The 22,963-nt window shown below is 49.3% G+C and overlaps 1 protein-coding gene across 1 annotated transcript in view; it reads right to left on the reverse strand.

The window, feature by feature from the left end:
• GNA13 (G protein subunit alpha 13) overlaps positions 1–16,618 on the reverse strand; it is a 33,033-nt gene extending 16,415 nt beyond the window's left edge. The window contains exons 1-2 of the mRNA XM_027519207.1: positions 16,181–16,618; positions 13,698–13,924 (exon numbers count right to left, since the gene is read on the reverse strand). Of these exons, the coding sequence (XP_027375008.1) occupies positions 13,698–13,924; positions 16,181–16,463 (510 nt within the window). The 5' untranslated portion in view covers positions 16,464–16,618. The remainder of the gene's footprint in view (positions 1–13,697; positions 13,925–16,180) is intronic.
• Between the last annotated feature and the right edge of the window lie 6,345 nt (positions 16,619–22,963).

The following is a 22,963-nucleotide window of genomic DNA, read 5'->3' on the forward strand; positions in this document are numbered from 1 at the left end:
GGCCCCAGGTCTGTCTCCCCCGTAGTTTTTACTTCAAAGAAAGATGCGGTGATGAGGCTGGTGAACTCCCCGCGCCGGCGGGCGCAGTACGCTCCTATGCCCGGCTCCCGCCCCGCCGCAACTCACTTCTTTCCTTCACCTGCCCTTCCAGATGCGCTCCTTCTGCCTGGTCTCCACAAAGGACCCATTTTACTGCTCCTTATCTTCAAGATGACTGACTCTTTTTTTTTTTTTTAATGACTTTATTCATTTTTTTCTGGAGAAAACATCGCCGGGCACTGCAGTGACGCACAGCACGAGTTTAGTAAGGGCGGGCGGCTGCCTCACCTTCACCGCCAAAGCATCCTTCAGATTGCCACCACTCACGCCTGGCGCATGGTTCACAGGGAGAAAGACCGTGTTTATTCACATTCAAAGAAACATAAGGACGCTTCCCTTGCTCAGTGGATAGGTCTAAATTAAGTGGAGTCCAGCTGAATGCGCTTGCAAATATCTCATTAGCATCTTCTATGTGCACCACTCAAAACTCAAAAGAGCCAAAATTAGTCACATTAAAAAGCACCCAAACATTTTTTGAAAGCATTTTTTTCAAATTAAATACCTCTCCAGACTAAGTTAGGTTATAACAGCCTAAGCAGAATTTTGGAAAGAATACCTCTAAACAGCTTTAAGACTTCTCTTGCATATAAGCTAGAAAAACAAAGTAGTGCACAATACTAGTAACAAGACTTTGGGGAAGAAGTTGCACTTTATTTTATAAACACTTTCTTGCCACTGCTCACAAATACAATCTTTTAATATCAGGTTTTCTAATTAGACTTATCACCCAAATGACTTAAATGATCTTAGTTTTCTAACAGTATTGCTGTAGTCCCACCAAACTCCAATTTACATATAACACAAAGTGTAAATGCACTTTAATAATTCTACTACAGATGTTACCAAAAAATGAAGGACTTTATTAAAATGCTTCATCCTGGAGAGACAGAAAAAGAGAGTATGGCTGTATGTTTAATAAATACTTATAAATGCACATGTCTTACACTTACATGGTGTTCAGTTTTGTTATCTTTAAGTGTCAACTGGGGCTTACCTGGTGGCTCAGAGGGTAAAGTGTCTGCCTGCAATGCAGGAGACCTGGGTTCGATCCCTGGGTCGGGAAGATCCCCTGGAGAAGGGAATGGCACCCACTCCAATGTTCCTGCCTGGAGAATCCCATGGACGGAGGAGCCTGGCGGGTAATGCCCAAAGGACTGCAAAGAGTCACACACGACTGAGCAACTTCACTTCTAAAGTATCAATTATTTTCAAAAGCCTATAAAAGAATTATAGCCCCTTCTTTAAAATGCAGGCTTCAGAGTGGCAGACAGTATTTCGTTATAAAACCTTCCTCCCTGAAAAATCAAACGCACATTTTCAGTGTGTGGCAGGAGGCAGTCCTGAGAGGTGGGCGAGCTCGGACGTCGTGTGCCACCCTCTCACCAGAGCAGCGTCATGACAGGACGACCCGTCACCACCACCACTCTTCACAAGACACTCCCATGTGGGTGCTGGAAGGAGCTGGCCCTGCACGTCAGAAATCCACATCCACTTTCTAGAGGAACACCGTACTGGGCCTCTGAGAAAATCACCTCCTTCCAGCAAACGCTAATGGTACAACATTAAATGAAGAGAATATGAAATTCTGTACAGAAACTATAGGAGAGTCTAACTCAACAGGCAACACTGTATCCAGACACTGGAAGGAAACAGCAACGAACCAACACAGACAGAGACTCAGCGGCTGACCGGACGGTGCCTACGGTGGGCACAGACGTGCTTTAAAGTCTAAATTGGAAAAAAAAAAAAAAGCTATTTTGGATTCTGGAGCCTATTACAAGTAATTCCCTCAGAAAATAAAATAAAAACAAAAACCAACCACCTTATTTTCAGATAATGACAAGACTAAGACGCTTAAGAGTTCTGAACCCTGAAAAAGTCCTCAAAATTAAATACTTTTTGGAAAAGGACCAATCATATACAACCCCAATAGCATACAAAGGACTGTTGTGAGTTCAGAAAGAACGTCCTTGACTGCTGAGAAAAACAAAACAAAAAGAATATGCAGTTTTCCAACATAAGACATAACTTCCCAAATCAAGTTTCAATCCCCCGCCGTCTGAACGGAGGAGCCCACAGGCGGGCGTGCTGTGGCCCCGGGGCCTCTGCACCGGTGGGTGGCACTGCCCCTTGCAATCCGCAGGCCCAACACACGCAACAGTCAACACTAACTAACCAAGTCTTTCTACGCCTAGGAGCGCACGGCAGGTGAGAGAAAAACCCGGGTCACTCCACTCCCAGTTTGCTGTTCAATCCAGTGCCCCACACTCGGGGCAGCAGACAAGCCGGCCTGAGCAGTAGGGAGCCACCCCCAGCTCCAGTCAGGCAGGCCAGGTGCGGACGCAGGCAGCCGGCCTGCCTCACACCCTGTTGGGTGTGGCCACAGCTCCCAGCGCCCACAGTCACCGCTCAGTTAGCTGTGCTCTTAAGGGAGGCAGGGGGCACCGCAGTCAGGATCCCACCACGACCCCGCTCACCCAAACTAGCCGTGACCTTACCCTCAAAGGGCCTGTGCGCCTGGGTCCTTCCAGCCAGCAAACGCGCCGATTCCGCACACTCGTGGCAGGGAGGCTACAGATCAGTGCTCGATGCCTTTCACTGGATGGCCAGCAGCACTGCGGGGGGTCTGGCTGCCCCTCACTGGACCCCGAGCTCTGTGATGGCGGGCCAGCAGCTGGTTCCCGGTCCCCAGGGCCTGCCCATCCCAGGACACGGCGTGGCAGCTGTTCCACACACGCCTGGTGAGGAAGGGGAGCTGACAGGCACCACACTCCACCGCTGGATCGTGAGCCATGCTTACAGGTAAGCAGTGCCAGCCTCCGGGACAGCGCACAGGCTTCAGACGCACGTTGGCTGGCTGCTCCTTCCCCCGGTGCCCACCCCCCAGGCCCCGCACACATGGTCCTCCTCCTGCCTGTCGGGCTCAATTTTCCATCCCTGGGGTCTCAACCTCACCCTCACCTCTTCTGACCAGCCTCCTGCTCTCTCGTTGCTTTCCTTTTCCTCCACAGCATTTATCACATGTGTGGCTATTTACTTCTTTGCTTTTTAATGTGGGTTCTTGCGAATAGCATCTAAGATTGATGCAAACAAAGATTACTTTCATTCGGTTCACTAGCAAGTACTCAGCCTGCTAAAAAGTGCCTGACTGGTTGGTGGGTGGCCAGGACTATGTCCTTGAACAGCTGCTGAAAGCTGGCAGCTGACATGGTTTAAGGTTTAACTCATCTCCTGAAAAGTGCTACATAAGCCTTCTCATCCTCTCACACTTGCTCTCCAGTTCTCACATGTGAAAAGAATTCAGATTATCATGATGAAAAACGGATACTCTAAAAGTAATGCCTAAACAGTCACATTTGCAGAGAGTATAAAACAGTTACACATAAAAATATCAAATGGCTATGTTCATGTATATTCCTATACAAAGAATGAAGTTCTACAGGATGAATTTTTTTTTTTTTTTATAAAGCTCCTTTTTCAAAAGAAAGCTATCTTACATTAAGGTCAAATGTGCAAAATAAGAGAGGTGGGGGCCTTGGCTTCTTACTAGATTGTAACACGAATCTTAAAATTGATTGCAATATTTGATCATAACAATTTAAAAGTTAAGAAAAACATTAAGTGTAATGCTCCTTACGCTAGCGTAGGGTTGAAACGTATATAATGTATACGACAACAGTTCAGTGTCCCCATCGCTTTTGAAGCTGCAGCTAACAAAGACAGTTTTACTGCAGATGTGACAAACAAGTTAGTATCATCTGAAAACGGCACACCATTTGCAATGCAGAATTTTAACTCTACAAGCCCAATCACATTCCTTTTATGAAAATATTTCAATGAGAATATATAGTATTTGCAGCTTTGTAAATATAAAGCATCCAACTATTAAGGTTTAAAAAAATGAACAGAAAATGAACTGAGAGGCCACCTCACCCCTGAGGAGCTCCGTGCCCGCCTGGTGCGGCGTGCGCCTCCTCTCACCTGTGGGGTCCGCCGGCCGGGCACTGCTCGTGAGCCGCTCCCCAGACACTGGAGAAGCTGGCACCACCGCGCATGGCCAGCGCTGCCCCGAGGTTCCCTTTACTTAACGTCAGTAAATGCGAACCATTGCACTTCACGGCAACCCACTCCAGTGTTCTTGCCTGGAGAATCCCAGGGACAGGGGAGCCCAGTGGGCTGCCATCTCTGGGGTCGCACAGAGTCAGACATGACTGAAGTGACTTAGCAGCAGCAGCAGCAGTTCACGGCAAGAAGCCTCAACGCACACCACACGACACCAGAGTGCAGTCTCGCTACACGGTTTCTACTGAGGCGGTTCATCCCACGTAACAGGAAAATAATCTTGAAAAGATCACTTGGGGATAAAAAGTGGTAACCAGGATACTGAAAGGGAAAGTGAAAGCCTCTCAGCCTGCGACAGTACTCACTGCCCAGCACCTCTTGCTGAATTTTCTAGAAAAGAGAAGACACACACCCCAGGAAGAGGCTGACGCCGCTGCCCGGGTGGAAGAACCTGCGACACCAGGCCATCTGGGGGGGGCAGGGCTGACAACGTGAGAGTTCTGTTTGCAAATCTGGAGTTTATTTTGCTCCATTACTCTATTAATATTTCTAGTTGGTATCTTTTTTAACAAAACGGTCAGGAGTTCTAAAATCTCTCAGAAAGTGACATGAAACCTTAAAGAAAAAAAATAAAGATTCTGTGTTTTATGAATATAACGAACTTTTCTAGGTTGGAAAACCCCAAACACCCTCCTTAACGTGAATGCTGACAACATCTCTGCCAGGGATGGCAGAAAGGGAAAGCGGGTCCATGTGCACACTGGGGGTGGGGGCGGTGCTGGAGAAGCGCAGGGCGGGCAGCTCACACTCTGGCCAGTTCAGACCACACACCTGAACCGTTCAAGGAGCACATTCTCCAAACAAACAATTCCGGCTATACATCTCATGCAATGCAGGAGACCCAGGTTCGATCCCTGGGTTGGGAAGATGCCCTGGAGAAGGGAACGGCAACCCACTCCAGTATCCTTGCCTGGGAATCCACGGCTACAGTCCATGGGGGGTGGAAACAGTCAGACACGGCTGAAGCGACCAAGCACGCGTGTGTGCAAATGTCAAGAGCCACATCGCGAGTTCTCGATCTGAAAATCAAGTGCAGTGACGCTGCAAAGGAAACAAGAAGCAACATGGCAATGAAAGCCTCACACCCTCCATGGTGCTGCCTCTGCCAGAGACCACGGGGTCTGATGAGAATGAAGCACTCTTCTGCACTGGTTAGAACGCAGGGTTTTCACACTGGAAATCAAGCTCTGAGAGTCAAACCGAAGCTGACAGTGCTTCATACTGTAGAAAACGACTCACAGTCTGTGGATGTGGCAGGGCTGTTAACAGCTAAGATGGTAACGTGATCAGCAGGTGTCGGGCACTGGGCCACAGGCTTTATTTACGTGGGTGATCTGAGCTCATGGAATCCCTGCAACTCATAACAGTCTCAGAATCGTACCTACTTCACAGTGGAAGGAAGAGGAAGTCAGAGAGGCTGGGGGCCTTGCGGGGCTCACGCAGGAGGCGGAGCCGGGACACCAGCTTGTGTGGCCTTCAGGTCCACTGCGCCCCGCGGCACAGCAGGAAGCCACACCACACTGTGAAGTACCCGTAGAGACGCTTTACTATGCAAAACAAGTCAGTCAAGTCAGACCCGCGACTTTCTAATCTGTTTGGAAGATACAAAGTAAAGTTCCACACACCAAAACCAAGTGTGTAAGTCTTAGGACTTAGACCAAAACCAAAACAAACGTGACGAGAGTAGTTCTACTGAAGGATTCCGAGCCGTGGATGGAAAAGTTAACCCACTGCACTGATTTCAAAATCTTTTTTATTCATTTTGCCAAAAGAAGAGAAATTAAATTGGAAAGATTAAGAAAAACAACTACCATCACTGAAAGGGACTGGCAAATCTAGCCAAGGCCACTAAAGTCCAGTTTCAAAACAAAACTATTTCCTTGATCCGTATCAGCTCATTCTAATAATGTGGATGTAACAAAACCTCTTCAAAAAAGGCATCTTGTTTAAAAAAAAAATGTTCACAACACAGACTGAAGAATTGTATCACACGGCTAGGAAAAGACCATGAAACAAAAAATCACTATTAATTTCCAGAAATAGGTACTTTATAATTGGAAGAAAAATTTGCAACAAACTGTAATCTGAATCTGGAATGCTCATAAGCAGAATGCAGTCTGTGGCAACTACATGAGAAACGTGGCAAAGCGGTTCACAACATAACAGAAAAAAAACGCCCCAACATCCGCCAGCCCCAGGAACAGCTCCGAGCAACTGTGCAAGACACATGCTAAGTTCCAAATGTCCCTTTCCTAGAAAAATGTATGCCTACCTCTCAGATAACTGGCTGTCACTAGACTTCTACTCTTCAGTGCAGTCGCTCAGTCGTGTCTCAGTCGACTCTTTGCGACCCCGTGAATCGCAGCTCGCCAGGCCTCCCCGTCCATCACCAACTCCCAGAGTTCACCCAAACTCATGTCCATCGAGTCAGTGATGCCATCCAGCCATCTCATCCTCTGTTGTTCCCTTCTCCTCCTGCCCCCAATCCCTCCCAGTATTACAGACTTTTCCAATGAGTCAACTCTTCGCATGAGGTGGCCAAAATACTGGAGTTTCAGCTTCAGCATCAGTCCTTCCAATGAACACCCAGGACTGATCTCCTTTAGGATAGACTGGTTGGATCTCCTTGCAGTCCAAGGGACTTGCAAGAGTCTTCTCCAACACCACAGTTCAAAATCATCAATTCTTCAGTGCTCAGCTTTCTTCACAGTCCAACTCTCACATCCATATATGACCACTGGAAAAACCACAGCCTTGACTAGATGGACCTTTGCTGGCAAAGTAATGGCTCTGCTTTTGAATACGCTATCTAGGTTGGTCATAACTTTCCTTCCAAGGAGTAAGCGTCTTTTAATTTCATGGCTGCAATCACCATCTGCAGTGATTTTGGAGCCCAAAAAAATAAAGTCTGACACTGCTTCCACTGTTTCCCCATCTATTTCCCATGAAGTGATGGGACCACATGCCATGATCTTAGTTTTCTGAATGTTGAGCTGTAAGCCAACTTTTTCACTCTCCTCTTTCACTTTCATCAAGAGGCTTTTGAGTTCCTCTTCACTTTCTGCCATAAGGGTGGTGTCATTTGCGTATCTGAGGTTATTGATATTTCTCCCAGCAATCTTGATTCCAGCTTGTGCTTCTTCCAGCCCAGCGTTTCTCATGATGTATTCTGCGTAGAAGTTAAATAAGCAGGGTGACAATATACAGCCTTGATGTACTCTTTTTCCTATTTGGAACCAGTCTATTGTTCCATGTCCAGTTCTAACAATTGCTTCCTGACCTGCATATAGGTTTCTCCAGAAGCAGGTCAGGTGGTCTGGTATTCCCATCTCTTTCAGAATTTTCCACAGTTTATTGTGATCCACACAGTCAAAGGCTTTGGCATAGTCAATAAAGCAGAAATAGATCTTTTTCTGAAACTCTCTTCCTTTTTCCATGATCCAGTGGATGTCGGCAATTTGATCTCTGGTTCCTCTGCCTTTTCTAAAACCAGCTTGAATATCTGGGAGTTCACGGTTCACGTATTGCTGAAGCCTGGCTTGGAGAATTTTGAGCATTACTTTACTAGCATGTGAGATGAGTGCAATTGTGCGTAGTTTGAGCATTCTTTGGCATTGCCTTTCTTTGGGATTGGAATGAAAACTGACCTTTTCCAGTCCTGTGGCCACTGCTGAGTTTTCCAAAATTTGCTGGCATATTGAGGGCAGCACTTTCACAGCATCATCTTTCAGGATTTGGAATAGGTCAACTGGAATAGCCCTACTCTTCAGGGTACATTAAAACCATGTTCACTGATGAAATGTCAGGTGAGGATCACCAAAGCTAGCTTTCAAGGCGGAGAACGTTCCAGCAGCCTTTACCATGATGCTCGCTAGATGGGATAAACTGTGCATCTCTAAGTTAGTAAGTTTACCAGTACATCTGGGATTACCGCCACCACCGTCAAACATAAGGTAATAAAGGAGCAGAGGAGTGGCACAGAGTGTTAGGAGAGCTCAGAACATAAAAGCAGCCCTGTGCCTATGAGCGCAGTGCCACCCATCTCTAAGAGAACATGTGCTCAAAGCAAGGCGCCAGGACGCCCCTGGGGAGTGCTGACCGAGGGCAGGGCGCTGGGAGGCCGGGCCGAGAGCAGAGAGCGCCCGAGGCCTGGGTGGCCCCTGGACAGGAGGCGCAGACTGAGCTCCAGGCCCACCCTGTCACCATGACCACCCCTGGGATCGGAAGGCACAACCGCGCTGCTGCCTCCGAGTCTGTTCATCTGTGAGACCAGGACCAGAGCCCACACTGCATGTGTTCTTTCACTTAAGGATTCAGTGACAAGGCACGTGATAGAAATAATTAATGTACTTTGAAAAGCACAAGGCAATTTTTGCAAAACATAAGGAATAAAACGTCATGTAATTAATCAGCAGCACTTGAGTTTTCCAGAGAGACCAGTGCCTGCCATGGGCCAACAGGGCCAGACAGGGCCCGGCGGTCGGGCCGCCTCTCTGTCAAAGGTGAAGCAGGAGCACGCGGCGCACGGGGTCCCGGGGCCGCTTCGCTTTGCTTACAGGCAGCTCCCAGCCCTTCTCCCGAGTGAGGCTGCACTCCAGTCAGGAAGAGCGGTAGCAGGCACCACACACAGCAGCACAGGACACTACCGTCGCTCTTCAGCACCAGAGCTCACACCCCCACAGCAAGTCAAGGTTCTGCCTAAAGTAACATGACCTAAAGACGAGCACGTCACCTTCATGTGACATCAGGAGACACACCCAGGATGCGTGTGCGCGTCTTACACGTAGTGTGACTCTGAGACCCCGTGGACTGCAGCCCGCCAGGCTCCTCTGCCCACGGAATTCTTCAGACAGGAAGGATTCTCCAGGGGGATCTTCCCAATCCAGGGACCGAACGGGGGTCTCCTGCATGGTGGGCAGATTCTTTACCAGCTGAGCCACCAGGGATCCCTATGTCTGTCACACACACACAGTCTCACTAAGTCACACTAACACTATAAGCATGTGCCACACCAGCCTCTCTGTTTTCAAGGTAAACAGCAGACAGGTCTGGGTTTCCAAAGCTTAGATAAAATGTAACCATTCTGACACCTGTTTAAGTTCACCAAAAAAATAAACACAAATTCTACAGAGACCTAAATTTAAAAAATCTCTACAAATTCTAATGTTACATACAATCCTTGTAATACAGACTGAAATAGTTCACCCTAAGCCTACCATATTTTTAGCAACTTGAAGTCAGAGTCTTTCATTGAATTCATTTCATAAAGAAACTGGACCAGTTCACAACTGAAACTAGCGTGTCTCCCTTTCAAGCAAGCCCTCCTCAGGGCTCCGGAGCAAACGAAGGCCTCTCTCCCCTCAGCACCTGGAACCCACCTGCAGCGCCAACGAGAAGCCACCGTCCCAGCCTGAAGGAAGTGCCTACTTTACCGAGCTCTGCGCGCCTCACAGGCCCCCGCCTGAGGCTAAACAGTTACTGTCACCCAGACTGCAGGAAGCTCAGTCCTAAGAAAGACGAGCTCATCAGCCTGGAGAGGTGAAGCCGTCCTCAAGCACCAGCTGCACCCCTGGAGCGAGAGAAAACCACGTCAAACTCAAGGCACCACACGACACAGGAGGCAGTTTCAGTTGCGGGAGTTGCAAAGCCAAGACCGGCCATCACAGGAAGCTGCATTACTGCTGACGACGGCAGAGTGTGTGCAGAGGCCCAGGAGTGCGCCCCACAGGGCCACACACTCTCTTGTCCTGTGTAAGGAGGTCTGTACATTTTGCTTAGGCTCCTGAATAAGCAACTGTATATTACACACTCCAATGACTCCTGGCCATGCTGTTAGTTCTCACACGTATCTCCAACCTCTGACTCCCATCTCTGGAGCCATCTCAGCAAATTCCCTAGCTACGGTCACCTTGTTTTTCTAGAGAGGGTATCTCTCCAGCGCAGTGGCAGGCTATGGCAAAGGCATGCCCCAGGCAGAGGGTTACAGACATTTAACTGAGACGCTAAGAGACCCCCTCTCAGGACGCACTGTCGTCAGTGTGCAAGTTCAGAGGAAGGAGAAAAAGACAATGTAAGTCGTAGCGACGTGAACCTTCAGAGTTTTCTTTTCCACAGTAAGGCATTTATTTAGCTCACTCACAATGATACGAACCAGAAAAGGAAATGTTTGCCTTTGGAAGCTAGAGAAAGAAAACATTCATGTTTGCACCCGAAGTTATTACTAACAAACAAACAGCCTGCTAAAAACTAAAAACCTACGCTATGATATCACTACGCTACCCTTGGCCCAAAAACTGATTCAAGGGCAGTCATTCCTCTTTAGCAAAAAAGTGGTCAAGAGCTTAGAAATTGCCCCCATTTTTTTGCATTTAAATTTGCATTAATAAGCTTAATAATCAAGCGGTAGTTGAAAACAAAAAGGCTTATTTTCATTATTTTAGCTGCTAAATCCTCTCATTTCCCCTGATGTTTACTTTTCCTATGCAAGATTCAAGAAACTACACGGTTAAACACAACAAAAAAGAAAAATCGATTCCATGATACAAGAACTTCCCATCTCCCGGAAAATAACCAACTAGCACACACAGACCCCACGGACAGAGAAGCCTGGCAGGCGCAGTGCACGGGGTCGCAGAGGTGACACAACTGACGACTAACACGACGGCACAGAGACACCCGTGCTTCCCAGAAAAGGAGAGCATCGTAATTCAGATCACCTAACAAAACAAGGAAACAAGTAAGTGTCAGACCCTGTGGCGGTGAAAGCGCGAGCCCAAACAGAAGGCAGCCCAGTGGAGACCCTACCCCAGAGGGAGGGCGGCCCAGGCGGGTCACCGGCAGGCAGGCCAGGCCGCCTCGGGTCCAGTGGGAGGACCAGGCGAGGCTGCTCACAGGGGTGCTCGACGCCAGACAAGCCACCCCTCACCCTCGCGTGGGCCTGCCACAGACACTGCACTGACCAGGCGCCCTCCCAGGCTCCCCAGGTGAGGAGGGGGTCATTGCGGAAACCGCTCTGTTCTTCGGGTTCCAGCTGAACCCGTGGAGAGGGCCCAGGCCTGCAGGGAGTTGCGTCCACCCTGTTCTGTGAAGGGGAGCCCGGATGAACGGTACGGGTGTGAAGGAGCCGGGCAGCGGGCCTGCTGAGGGCGGCCGTGGGCAGAAGCCCTCAGTGTGCAGGGTCTGAGCAGGTGCAGCCATGGGGCACCGGCATCACCGGCTCGTGGGGCGAGCCCCTCAGCGTCCAGGCTCACGGAAGAAGTGGCTCTGTGTTTCGGAAGCAGTGGAGCTGAGCAGAGCTTCCCGGCAAACCCGGCCAGGTCTGGACAAGGTTACTGAGGTCCAGGGAGGAGACACCAGCCAGTGGGGAGGAGGGGCAGAGTGGAGGAGGCAAGAGACCTCCAGAAACAACAGGACTCGGGCTTTATGTGTGCAGACGACAGAAGGAACGGAGAGGACTCGGGGGGAATTTTAAGGAAGCAAGGTGACTTCCCAGTGTCAGCCACGTGACAGGCACCACGGAGCATCCCAAAGTATGGGAGCCATTAATTCTACGCAATGACTCAGTACCGAGCAGCTGTTCCAGGCACCATTAACAATGCAGGGCAGGCAGGAAGGACCCCTGTCCCGAGGAGCTTAAAACCAGACCTCTCCCTGTTCCTTGCGCCTCTCCTTCTTATCGTGAACTTGCCTCTTCTTGTCCCGGAGGCTGTCTCTGCTCTGAAAGCATCAGCTGGCTCAAGCCAACAATCTGCAGGTCCTCAGCCTGAGCGGTTTAACAGTCTGTTCTTAATGGCAAATAAATTCTCAGGAATATCTTCTCAACAGTGATGACCACAAGAGTGTAAGACGGGAACGTTCAAAAGCAAGAAGTGTCAGGGAGGGCCATCTTCACCTAAATGGACTTGCGGAGCTTACCCACAGAGGCCTGTGCAGGACACCAGGCTGGTCACTCCCTGAACCAACATGCGGTGTGCTATTACACACGGACGTTTCTTCCCTGACCTGCAAGGTGAACAAGCTCCTGACACAGTGCATAGTAAAATGTGCGGCTTGTTGAGAAAACGAATTTAGAAGAAAGGAGAATAATCCGCACTTAACAACAGCAGGAAAGGTAAGAGAAGTTGAAGAGGGGTGTGTGAAAGACAAAAATTAACCCCAAGTCTGAGCACTGAATGGAGGCTACTCATCAAGTCAAATTCATAATTTTCAACATATAATGCTTCCAGCTACTCAGCTTTAACAAGGATGTAGGACCACCTCTGCCGCTTATTAATGCATTAAGTTAACAAGCAAAATACACACAACAAAGAGAACTGAACCAGACGGCGCACCATCAAGCACTGCATGACTCACACGAAGGCCACCACTCAGACAAAGTGGAGACTCAGGTCTCAGCTGTATCAGAAGCCGGCACGAAGACTTCTCGAGAACTTCTGGTAGCCAAGGCTGCCGCTGAGTACAAACTGTAATAGCAAGGACTGCTGGCTGCGTGTCACTCTGCAGCCACACCCAGATATGTGAACTGGCTTAACACCGTGACACCACCAAACAAGTTTCTAAGCAGTTTTACTTTTAACTGTCACTTTATTTTGATCACGTTACAGTAAAACTTACTTTACATCTGAACTCCCTCCAAACTGCATACAGGAGAGATGGCTATCATTCCTGGGATCTTTCTGGTCTTTGGCAAATAAAACGCCAGATACAATCAACACATTCACAATCAGATTTTTTTTATCAAGTGCTTTGTAATTTATTTCGATTATTATTTTTTTATCTTTAACCTAGATCAGAACCTTATTTTCCACCCTTTCTTCAATGCTGTGTAATAGCTACAAACTTTTAGTCTTGTGTAAGACAAAGTAGAAATAACAAATGCAAAATAAATTCTAAGTGTTTCCCATGGAAAAGAAAAGTACAAAAAACATCATATTATTTTAAGGAGGAACATTTTGTAAAATGTGCTTAGAAGCTTTTAAAAAGCATAGCATGCAAATATACAAAAAGTGCAATGACTGTTAAACATTAAGGATTTTAACCTATACTGATGAATTGCGAAATAAATACCTCTAAAGGCTAAAGAGCACACTTGAACAATTAAGTTACTGAATTCTTAATTCAAAAATAAAAGGTCAGTTTTTAGAAAGATCAATATTGTTGCTATAACTGAGATGAAATTACTTTTAAAAGGAGAAAAAAATGGATGAAAGTGCCTGAGAAGCTCATTATGATCTTACCCTCGAAAAAGAAAAATGACCAACTAATTACTCAATATAACAGCTTCATCAAACCCACTGGGGGTTTGCCTTATTTTTACCTTGGTTAGTTTATAAAGCTCATCTAGAAAACTATCCACATTTCTGAGGCTAAAATTGTGGATACATACATCATACTGTGGAAGGCAGAGAAAAAGATGTGTTACAATCAGATGTTAATAAATGCCGTTAAAATCACAACATAAAAAACAAATCTCTTACCAGCTGAAACTCTCGACGCCGGTCGTAGGCATTCTGTATGCCACTGTCTGCCCATAATGCTCTTATAGCAGGAAGGTACTGTAAGAAAACTTGCGTTTCCACGATTCCCTGGGCGGTCAGGGGCGTCCGGGTATCAAATGCCATCAGCTTGTCTCCATTGAGCTGGTTTGAGTTATCCCCCCAAGGAATGTGGAGTTTCTCTCGGGCATCTACCAGCACCCTCATACCTTTGTTTAAAAAAAAAAAGTGTGATGGGAGTCATTAAATATTCTCAGAGATTCGATTCTCATATTCTTTCCTTAAACTTCTTGAGTACTCTAGGCCCAGCACCTCCAAAAAATGGAGACCAACATCAAAACAAACAGAAGTAACTTCTCAGAGTGTAAAAAGAAAAATTAAAACTCCCAGTTGTTCAGTCATAAAATTAGAACCTTGAAAAGCAAACACAATTAACACAAGTGCTTCTTTTGTAGGGTTTTAACATGTTCTAATTAATAATTCCTGGGCAGAAGGGAGTCACAAGACAACCAAAACCAGCAAAGGAAGAAGAAACTCCACTGCATAACCTGATGTCCAGGCTCTGAAGATCTGCAAACAAGGCTCTGAGTCTCTCAGAGAGACTTTTATGAGACGCCAAGAAGAGACTCAGCGCCCCGCGTTCTCCCGGTCCCTGAGCACCCTGCCCAGCCCAACCCACGGCCTCCAGGACCTCAGAGCTCAGACACTTCTCCCCTCCCAAGCTTCCAATCCGGGTGAGGCTCAGGGTGGCGTGAGACTTCCCTAAAAGGAGGAAGACCAACTGCAAAAAAGCGGTGGAAGCAGAGATTTCAACTCACAGAGATTATTTCAAACCCATTATTTCTAACACCTCACTGTTACCTTTAGGCCCTGCTAACAGTCACGTGACTATTAGGTCATTTGTTTAGATAACTGAAAAACCGTTTGGCTGTCAATTTTCTGATCACGTCAACTCAGAAAATGCAGATGGCTAGTGACTTCATCTTATCAACGCTCGAAGTAGGTCACACTTAGGAGCCAGTGTACAAGAGGAACCAGGTGTTAAACAAGAGCCAAGTATCTACCTAGCTATCAGTCAACAGCTGGTCTACTCATTAACAGAACCTCTTACAATCAGCTGCATCAGATACAAAGGTACCTTTGGTTAAGGGCTGACTGCAGAGTCTTGGGCCTTGAGAGAGACCTTAGATTAATTTTGTACTCAACATGAAGAAAGGATAAATTTAACCTCTTTTTACCGCTTACTCCAGAAACCCTAGGGCTGGCTGTGGTCTGTGAGCTCCTGCTATCCTGCCCCTCCCTCGCCGTTACCCCTACAAAGCCCCCTTCTCCATTCCCCGCACCCCAAGCAGTTTTCCTACACTCAATCCTGAGAGGGAAAAAAAAAAGTGACTCGAAAGAGTAACTTAAGTACTTCCTCAACAAAATCCCCCTTAAAAAAAATGCTGCTTGTAAAGGCTTGACATGTATTACCAACCCCTAGATAAACTGCTACCCAGATGCCAGAGAGCACCCTCAGGCACCTGAAGAACCAGGCTCTGTATCTCAATTCTGCCAAAATGCCTTTTATAAAGTAGAAAACAGCTGGACACTAAAAGGAGTGCTAATTATAGCTCAAATGGCAAAAGTAACCCCCCCCCCCGATTTGTCTGAAAGCCCAGAACTAAAATTCCTGTGCGTTTTTCACTTGAGAACAAAGATCAACTCGAGTTTTAAAAACACCCACAAGAGCAGCAGAACCGATGCCCCAAGCCGACACTGATTCACTGACTCAGCCTGCACGGTCTCCGGCCCTAGACCCGCTGTACCCACATACAACTCCGTTTCAGCAGCAGACTCTCCCCCACCGCAGTCAGAAGCAGAAGGAGGGTGCAAGGTGCTCCGTGATGACAGGCACACATCCTGCCCGACCGTGACACTGGAGCGAAAAACCACTGATGCTAAAACTTTTTTAGACCGACGGCATGGTGCGCTTTCCTGACGGCAGCACAGCAAACGGGACACCCTCGAGTTTCACATCCTTGCCCCCAAAGGGCCAGGAGCCTGTCACCCTTCGCCCTTGACCAGAGTCTCGGGCACAGGGTTCCGGAGCTCCGCGGCCCCGGAGCTGGGAGTAGCCCCGACCCCATGTGACTGGGCCACCAGCCACCCGGGGCGCGAGGCTGGGCGAGCAGAGCACGGGCGCGGGGTGGGCGGGTGCGTCCGGGGAAGAGGCCAGCCTGCACCCCGGGGCGCTTCCCTCCGGCGGGGGCCGAGGCCAGCGGCGGGGTGGCGGGCCCGGGGCCGCCCCCCGCCATCCTCTCCCCCGGCCGCGCCCCCTTCCCGCGCGCCCGGCCGGGGTCTCCGGAGAGGAGGGCGGTGCCCGGCGCCGCCGCCCCGCCGCTGGCCCCGGCGCCTCCCGACCCCAGATCCCCCGGCCCTCCGACCTCCCCGGCCCCGGGCCCCCCGCTCCCCCGGCACCCCACCTTTGATCACGTTGCTGTAGATGGTGGGGCGGAACTCCTCGCGCGCGCGCTGGTCGAAATCCTGCCCGTGGATGATGCGCATCTGCTTGAGGAAGGTGGACTTGCCGCTCTCGCCCGCACCCAGCAGCAGGATCTTCACCAGGCGCTTCACGTAGGTCTTCTCCCGCGACAGACACTTGTCGATCTCCTTGGACTTGCGCTGCTGCTCGGCCTCGCCGCTCGTCAGCACGCAGCCCGGGAAGCACACGGACAGCACGGACCGCGACGGCAGGAAGTCCGCCATCTTGCCGCCTCGGCGGGGCCCTACGGCTCCTCCGCCCGCTCGGCGCGCGGCTCCAGCTCCGGCTCGGCGGCTCGAGGGCGGGGGGCGCCGCGGCGGCCCGGGCGCGCCGGCGGAGGGCGGGAGCCGGCGGTCTGACTCGCAGGGCGGGCCGGGCAGGGCGGGCCGGGCACGCCGCTGAGGGAGGGCGGGAGGGCGGGCCCGGCGGGGCGGCGGCCCCGGGGCGTGCGCGCGCACGCCGCCTCGCGGGGACGCGCGCGCACGCCGCGCCCGGAGACTCGCGTTCTCTCGCGAGCCCGCGAGCTGCGCCGGGCGCGCGCGGGGCGGGGCGCGCGGGTGGGGCCCGGCGGTCACGTGGCCCGCTCCGCGGCTGCGCCTCCTGCTTCCCTGGAAGAAGCCGAACCCACCTCTGGGCCGCGCGGCTACTTTCGGGGGTCCAGGGGCTCAAAGAGCGGCCCCAGGCTCTGCTCTTTGGGCTCCCAGCGGCTCCCGCCGCTCCCACTCCCCACCCCCACTCCCCGCCGCCGGCCGCCGAAGCCTTTGGCTCCAAAGTTGTTCAAACAGAGAGCGGGCGTTTGCGGTTTCGATGCATTTTCTTCCAGTGGGTCCCTTGACACCCCGCCCTCCCGAGCCCGGAACGGGAACCGGCGTGACCCACCCCCCAGCCCCACCCTAGACCCTGCCAAGATGCTGCTTGGGGAGGAGGGGCCGGGGAGGTACCGAGACGGGCTGTGGATGCCTCCCGGACGCGGTCCGCACGCAGGCTGAAGCCGACGTCTGCACGTGTGAGGTCACTCCGAAAATCCCCCCCGCACCGGACACCGACGCGGCTGTTCCCCAGAGGAAGCAGATAAGCAGACAGACCGAGGACGGGAGCCGGCGGAGGTTAGGTTTCCTGCCGGATTGCAGAGGATGTGACCGGCCAAGACTCGGGCCGGGACACCTGCAGGGCTGCGGGGCCACACGTGACACCTGGGCTGGCAGAGGGACGCCTCACAAGGACCCCGGAAGCCAACTTCTCTCTGAGCGCTCTAGTTTCAAGTGGAAAAAGCCCTCTGGGCTGGTCTGTATGGCAGTGCAGCTCCTCCCAAGAGCCTTGCCTGGGGCTTCCGGGGCTCAGAAGCTTGTGTGTGTCAGGCAAAGAGGTCAGTGCCCCGAGAGGCTCAAAAACACGTCTAAACAAAAAAATAAGTGCTAATCAGTTTGCTGGCCGGATTGGGTTAATGGCTGAGGAGCCCCATGACTCAGTAAATTGGCTGCAGTAAGCAATACCTGTGGTAGGATTATCTCCTGTTGTCCTGGCCAAGCCCATCGTGTGGACAAGCTGCCCTATACACCGTAGGGTAGGTTCGCCTCCGGTATCACTAGGCGGTGCCTCTAGGCAAAATAGATAGTAAAAGTCCACCCAGGTTGGAAGAGCTTTTTGCAGCTTCAGCTACTGTTTGGGAAGCTTGGTTCTCCACCCTTGAAAGGACAGACCTCTGCCTAGGACAGGGTATATAGCGCTGGCCCCCAAGCAGCATGTCTGCTTGGACTCCACATGCTAATCTGAATGCCACAAAGACAGGAAGAGGGAAGCCTATCAATTAGATAGCTGGCATCTTTTTCTTCCTTTTCCGGGAGTGCTCACAACATAACTGAAGCACCAAGGATCCCTCTTCAGGCAGGAAGGCTTTCCCGCCCTGCCAGTTCATGCTGTGACATGTAGACCAGCAGAGGAAGGTGTCCAGAGCCCTGCGTGTAACCTTGCGTTGAACAAGGTTGACTCATATCAAACCCCGCTGCTGGCCTCAGTGCTTCAGAAAAAAGACCTCTTTGGGCCCTGCCTGGGGTCGGGCTGCAGTTGTCTAGTAGCTTCTGTCTGGTTGTCAAGCCACCTTGAAAGTGTGAGCGTTAAAATGAGCTGGTGGTATAGTAGATAAGAGTCCTGCTGATGCAGGGGCCACAGGGTTCGGTTCCTGGTCCGGGGTCTGGAAGAGCCCACGTGCTGCAGAGCAACTGAGCCCCGTGTGCTACAACTAGTGGGCACACGGGCTCCTAGCGCCTGTGCTCTGCAGTGAGAAGCCGCCGCAGTGAGAAATGCAGGGTAGAGAAAAGCCCGTGCACAGCAATGAAGACCCAAGGGCAATTAAAATTAAATAAATAAATGAATTATTTTTTAAAATGAGCTGGAGGGACTTCTCTGGCAGTCTGTTGGTCAAGACTTCACCTCCCACTGCAGTGCACGCAGGTTCAATCCCTGGTCGGGGAGCTAGGATCCCACATGCCTCTTGGCCAAAAAACCAAAGCATGAATCAGAAACATTATTGTAACAAAGACTTTAAAAGAAATGGTACACATTTAAAAAAAAAATCTAAAAAAAAAAAAAAGGAGCTAGAGGTTTGATGGTTCCTCAGAAAGTTATACTTAGGATTGCCATATGACCCAGCAATTTCATTCCTAGGTATATACCTGCAAAGAATTGAAAACAGGTGTTCAAAGGAAAAACTGTACTCCTGTGTTCATGGCAGCACTATTCAGAATAGCCCAAAGGGGTGAACAACTCATATCCATCGATGGATGGATGAACAGTGTGGTATATCTGTGCAGTTCAATTATTCAGGCATTAAAAGGAATGAAGTGCTGACACGTGCTACAACGTGGATAAGCCCTGCAAATGTTATGCTGTGTGGAAAAGCTGGTCATAAAAGTCCACACGGTGTAAGGCTCCGTTTATAAGAAATGTCCAGAATAGACAAATCCATAGAAACAGCAGATTAGTACTTGCCAGCAGTAGGCAGAAAGAACAGGGAGTGATTGCTTCATGAGTATAGGCTTTCCTTTTGGGGTGATGAAGATGTTTAAGAATGAGATAGCGGTGATGGTTCATTCACAGAATTTTCGAATATATGTATATTATATACATCCTACATGCATAGGGCGTGCTCAGTCATGTCTGACTCTTTGCCCATGGACTGTAGCCCACCAGGCTCCTCTGTCCATGGGATTCTCCAGGCAAGAATGCTGGAGTGGGTTGCCATTTCCTTTTCCAGGAGTTCTTCCCCATCCCAGGGTAGAAACCACGTCTCTTGCACTGCAGGCGGATTCTTCACCCACTGAGCCATCAGGGAAGCCCCTTGGAATTTACTAAATGCCCCAAATCATACACTTTAAAATGGTCAAGTGATGAATTTAATGTTATGTAAATTTCACCACAATAAAATGAGGTAGGGAAAACAGTAGCTTCCATAAAACAAAACTCACCGGAGTCATTTACCATTGAAGGCCCACAGTATACAATGTTCAGTGAATGAAACTGTGATTATGAGTTTTTTTTTTCTTTTTTGGCCATGCAGCTTGTGGGAGTCTTAGTTCTCTGAGCAGGGATTGAACTCAGGCCCTTGGCAGTGAAAGAGCTGAGTCCTAACCACTGGATAGCCAGGGAATTCTCTGGTTATGTTTAAAGTAACTTGAACAATTAAAATTATTTGCACCAGAAGCAAATCTGCTCTAACTATTGTTTCAAGTCACATTATAATGATATTAGTGAATATTATAATTTTCAGACAAATTGTTTCATAACTGAAAATAGAATCTAAAGTTTTTAAGGGAATATAGAGTCTGTTGGTTGGAATTGGATCTGCTGGCTACTGTATTTCCGATAGACACAGATGTGAATCCATCGGAAGCATCTGTATTAGCTGGTTAATCCAAGTGCAGATGAGGGTTCAGATACCCCGAGGAGGAGCTGTGATAAAAAGATTGCACGGGTAAGCGGTTAATTAGTTGTCGTGTGGCTCTCTTCTTACTGGAAACTCAAAGTCCAGTGGCAAACAGTCTTGCTAGATAAATAATCACGGTGTGACTGACAGCGTAGAAACACATTTCCACACGACTTTTCTGCTCTCCGTGGTCACTGTATGAAGGATCAGGCCCTGTCTAGCAATACTGTCCATTCCTGTAATCTACTATCTGTTCTTTTTTTTTTTCCTCCTTGGCCGCTCCGCGGCTTGTGGGGTCTTAGTTCCCCGGCCTGGGGTGGGACCCATGCTCCCTGTGGTGGAAGCGCCGAGTCCTAACCGCTGAACCTCCAGGGCAGTCCACCTATTTGTAACTTTCTGTTGGAACTGAAAGAAAGACAGGTTTCCTATCTTAGAGTCACAGTTTTCTAAAAAGTGTGGTCTTCCCTCGTGGCTCAGTTAGTAAAGAATCTGCCTGCAATTCTGGAGACCCCAGTTTGATCCCTGGGTCCAGAAGATCCCCTGGAGAAGAAAATGACAACCCAGTCCAGTGTTCTTGCCTGGGAAATCCCGTGGACAGAGGAGCCTGGCCGGCTACAATCCATGGGGTTGGAAAGAGTCAGACACGACTGAGCAGCTAACACTTTTTAAAATAGTGGCACTGCTTAGCTCGTTTGCCAGACTCTGACAAATAACTCTGGGCTGTTTACAAAAATCAGTGTTCTTCACAGAGGACAAAAATGTGTCACCCTCAGACATGTTCGAAAGAATGTGCCAGAGGCACTTGGAACGATTCCAAAAAAGGAGTTTAAAAAAAAAAGATTTTGGAACGATGGGAAACATAATTTAAATAAGTGCTTGGCCTGCCAAGGTGACTACTCACTCTTCAGGATGGGACAACACCCATTTAGATGTGTTTATGTAAAAATCAGTCACATTACTGGATGGGGAAACAGTGGGTTAATTTTCTAATAAAGATGGCAACACACCCAAGGTTTTCTCTCGACTCTTGAGTCTCATCACCAGTGTTATTATAATAGGTGTATTCTGCTGCTTTCTTTCAGATAAAACAGGCGTGGGTTTTTCGTGTCTTCCTTTCTGTGCGAGGAAAGGAAGGGAATTCCCTAGTCTTCCCAGAATACAGATCTTCTGAGCTGTGTGTGTGTGCTGTTTTAAACGCCCCAAAGCACTTTGACCTACTTTATGTCATTCTCTGTTCACAATAGGCTGACGGAGCACCCAGTGTTAAGCTCACTCCCTGAGCAGGAGGAAGCCGGGTGGAGAGAGGCCTGAGGACTCGCAGCCTCCCTCCGACTGTCCGGGGGCAGAGGCAGAACCAGAACCACCTCCTTTTGACTCTAAATCCAGGGCTCTTTCTGAGTCACCAGGAAGAGGTAGTTCCCTGGTGCCCAGGTGTACGAAGATCGCATTTAAGGAACAAGTAGCTAAGTTTGTTTATTTGTTGGTTGGTTACTCGGTCTGTTTTTCCAGCCCCTTTTGGGCTACATGCCACCTCAAAGTTCACAGCTCGCAGGCTGATCCTGGCTCAGTCAGATGTTCTGCACCGGAGCTCAGACTCTGGTTTGTAAAATGTTCTGGGTGACTGAGGTAGAAACAAGAAAGGAGGAGGCCGGCTTTACAGCCATATTTACGCGGCGGCTGAAACCCCAGATGGTCCCTTCATGTGAGTCTGCTATGAAAAGGCAACTTTCTTTGTTACGAAACACAACGGTGCCCTTACCAGGATAAACCTCTCATGTGGAAAGTTTTGTATGAAACCTGGCATGTGGAATTGCCTTCGTGGTGGATCTTGTTGCTGGTGTTATTGAAGGAAAACATGACTTTAATTACTGGCTGTGTTTTTCTCAGCCTCCGAGGAAGATTCGTGAGCTGCTGTTGGGCAGTCGTGACCTCTCGGCTTCTCTGGAGTCAGAAGCCTGCCTCTCAAAGACACACACCCGTCCTCGGAGAAACCCTCATACCTCGCTTGCTCAGTGCGCCGGGCGCGTTTGTGGGCAGTCTATTAATGTGACCCTAAATGCGAGGCTTTGCTTGGAAATCTGAGATTCTTTCTGGGAAGCTCAGAACATCTTGCTCACCATGCCTCCTCTTCCCTTACACTTCTGAAGGTGAGGTCGGCTTTTTATGTTGTGCTGCCTGTGAATGGCTTGCGCCTTGCCAATACCAGTAAAGGTTCTCTAATGCAGGTTCATGCAAAGATGGGCCCGATAAATGACAGAAATGGTATGGACCTAACAGAAGCAGAAGATATTAAGAAGAGGTGGCAAGAATACACAGAAGAACTGTACAAAAAAGATCTTCACGATCAAGATAATCACGATGGTGTGATCACTGACCTAGAGCCAGACATCCTGGAATGTGAAGTCAAGTGGGCCTTAGAAAGCATCACTACGAACAAAGCTAGTGGAGGTGATGGAATTCCAGTTGAGATATTTCAAATCCTGAAAGATGATGCTGTGAAAGTGCTGCACTCAATATGCCAGCAAATTTGGAAAACTCAGCAGTGGCCACAGGACTGGAAAAGGTCAGTTTTCATTCCAATCCCAAAGAAAGGCAATGCCAAAGAATGCTCAAATGACCACACAGTTGCACTCATCTCACACGCTAGTAAAGTAATGCTCAAAATTCCCCAAGCCAGGCTTCAGCAATATGTGAACCGTGAACTCCCAGATGTTCAAGCTGGTTTTAGAAAAGGCAGAGGAACCAGAGATCAAATTGCCAACATCCACTGGATCATAGGAAAAGGAAGAGAGTTTCAGAAAA

Source organism: Bos indicus x Bos taurus, chromosome 19 (assembly GCF_003369695.1).
Source record: "Bos indicus x Bos taurus breed Angus x Brahman F1 hybrid chromosome 19, Bos_hybrid_MaternalHap_v2.0, whole genome shotgun sequence".
In the NCBI taxonomy this organism is placed as follows: domain Eukaryota; kingdom Metazoa; phylum Chordata; class Mammalia; order Artiodactyla; family Bovidae; genus Bos; species Bos indicus x Bos taurus.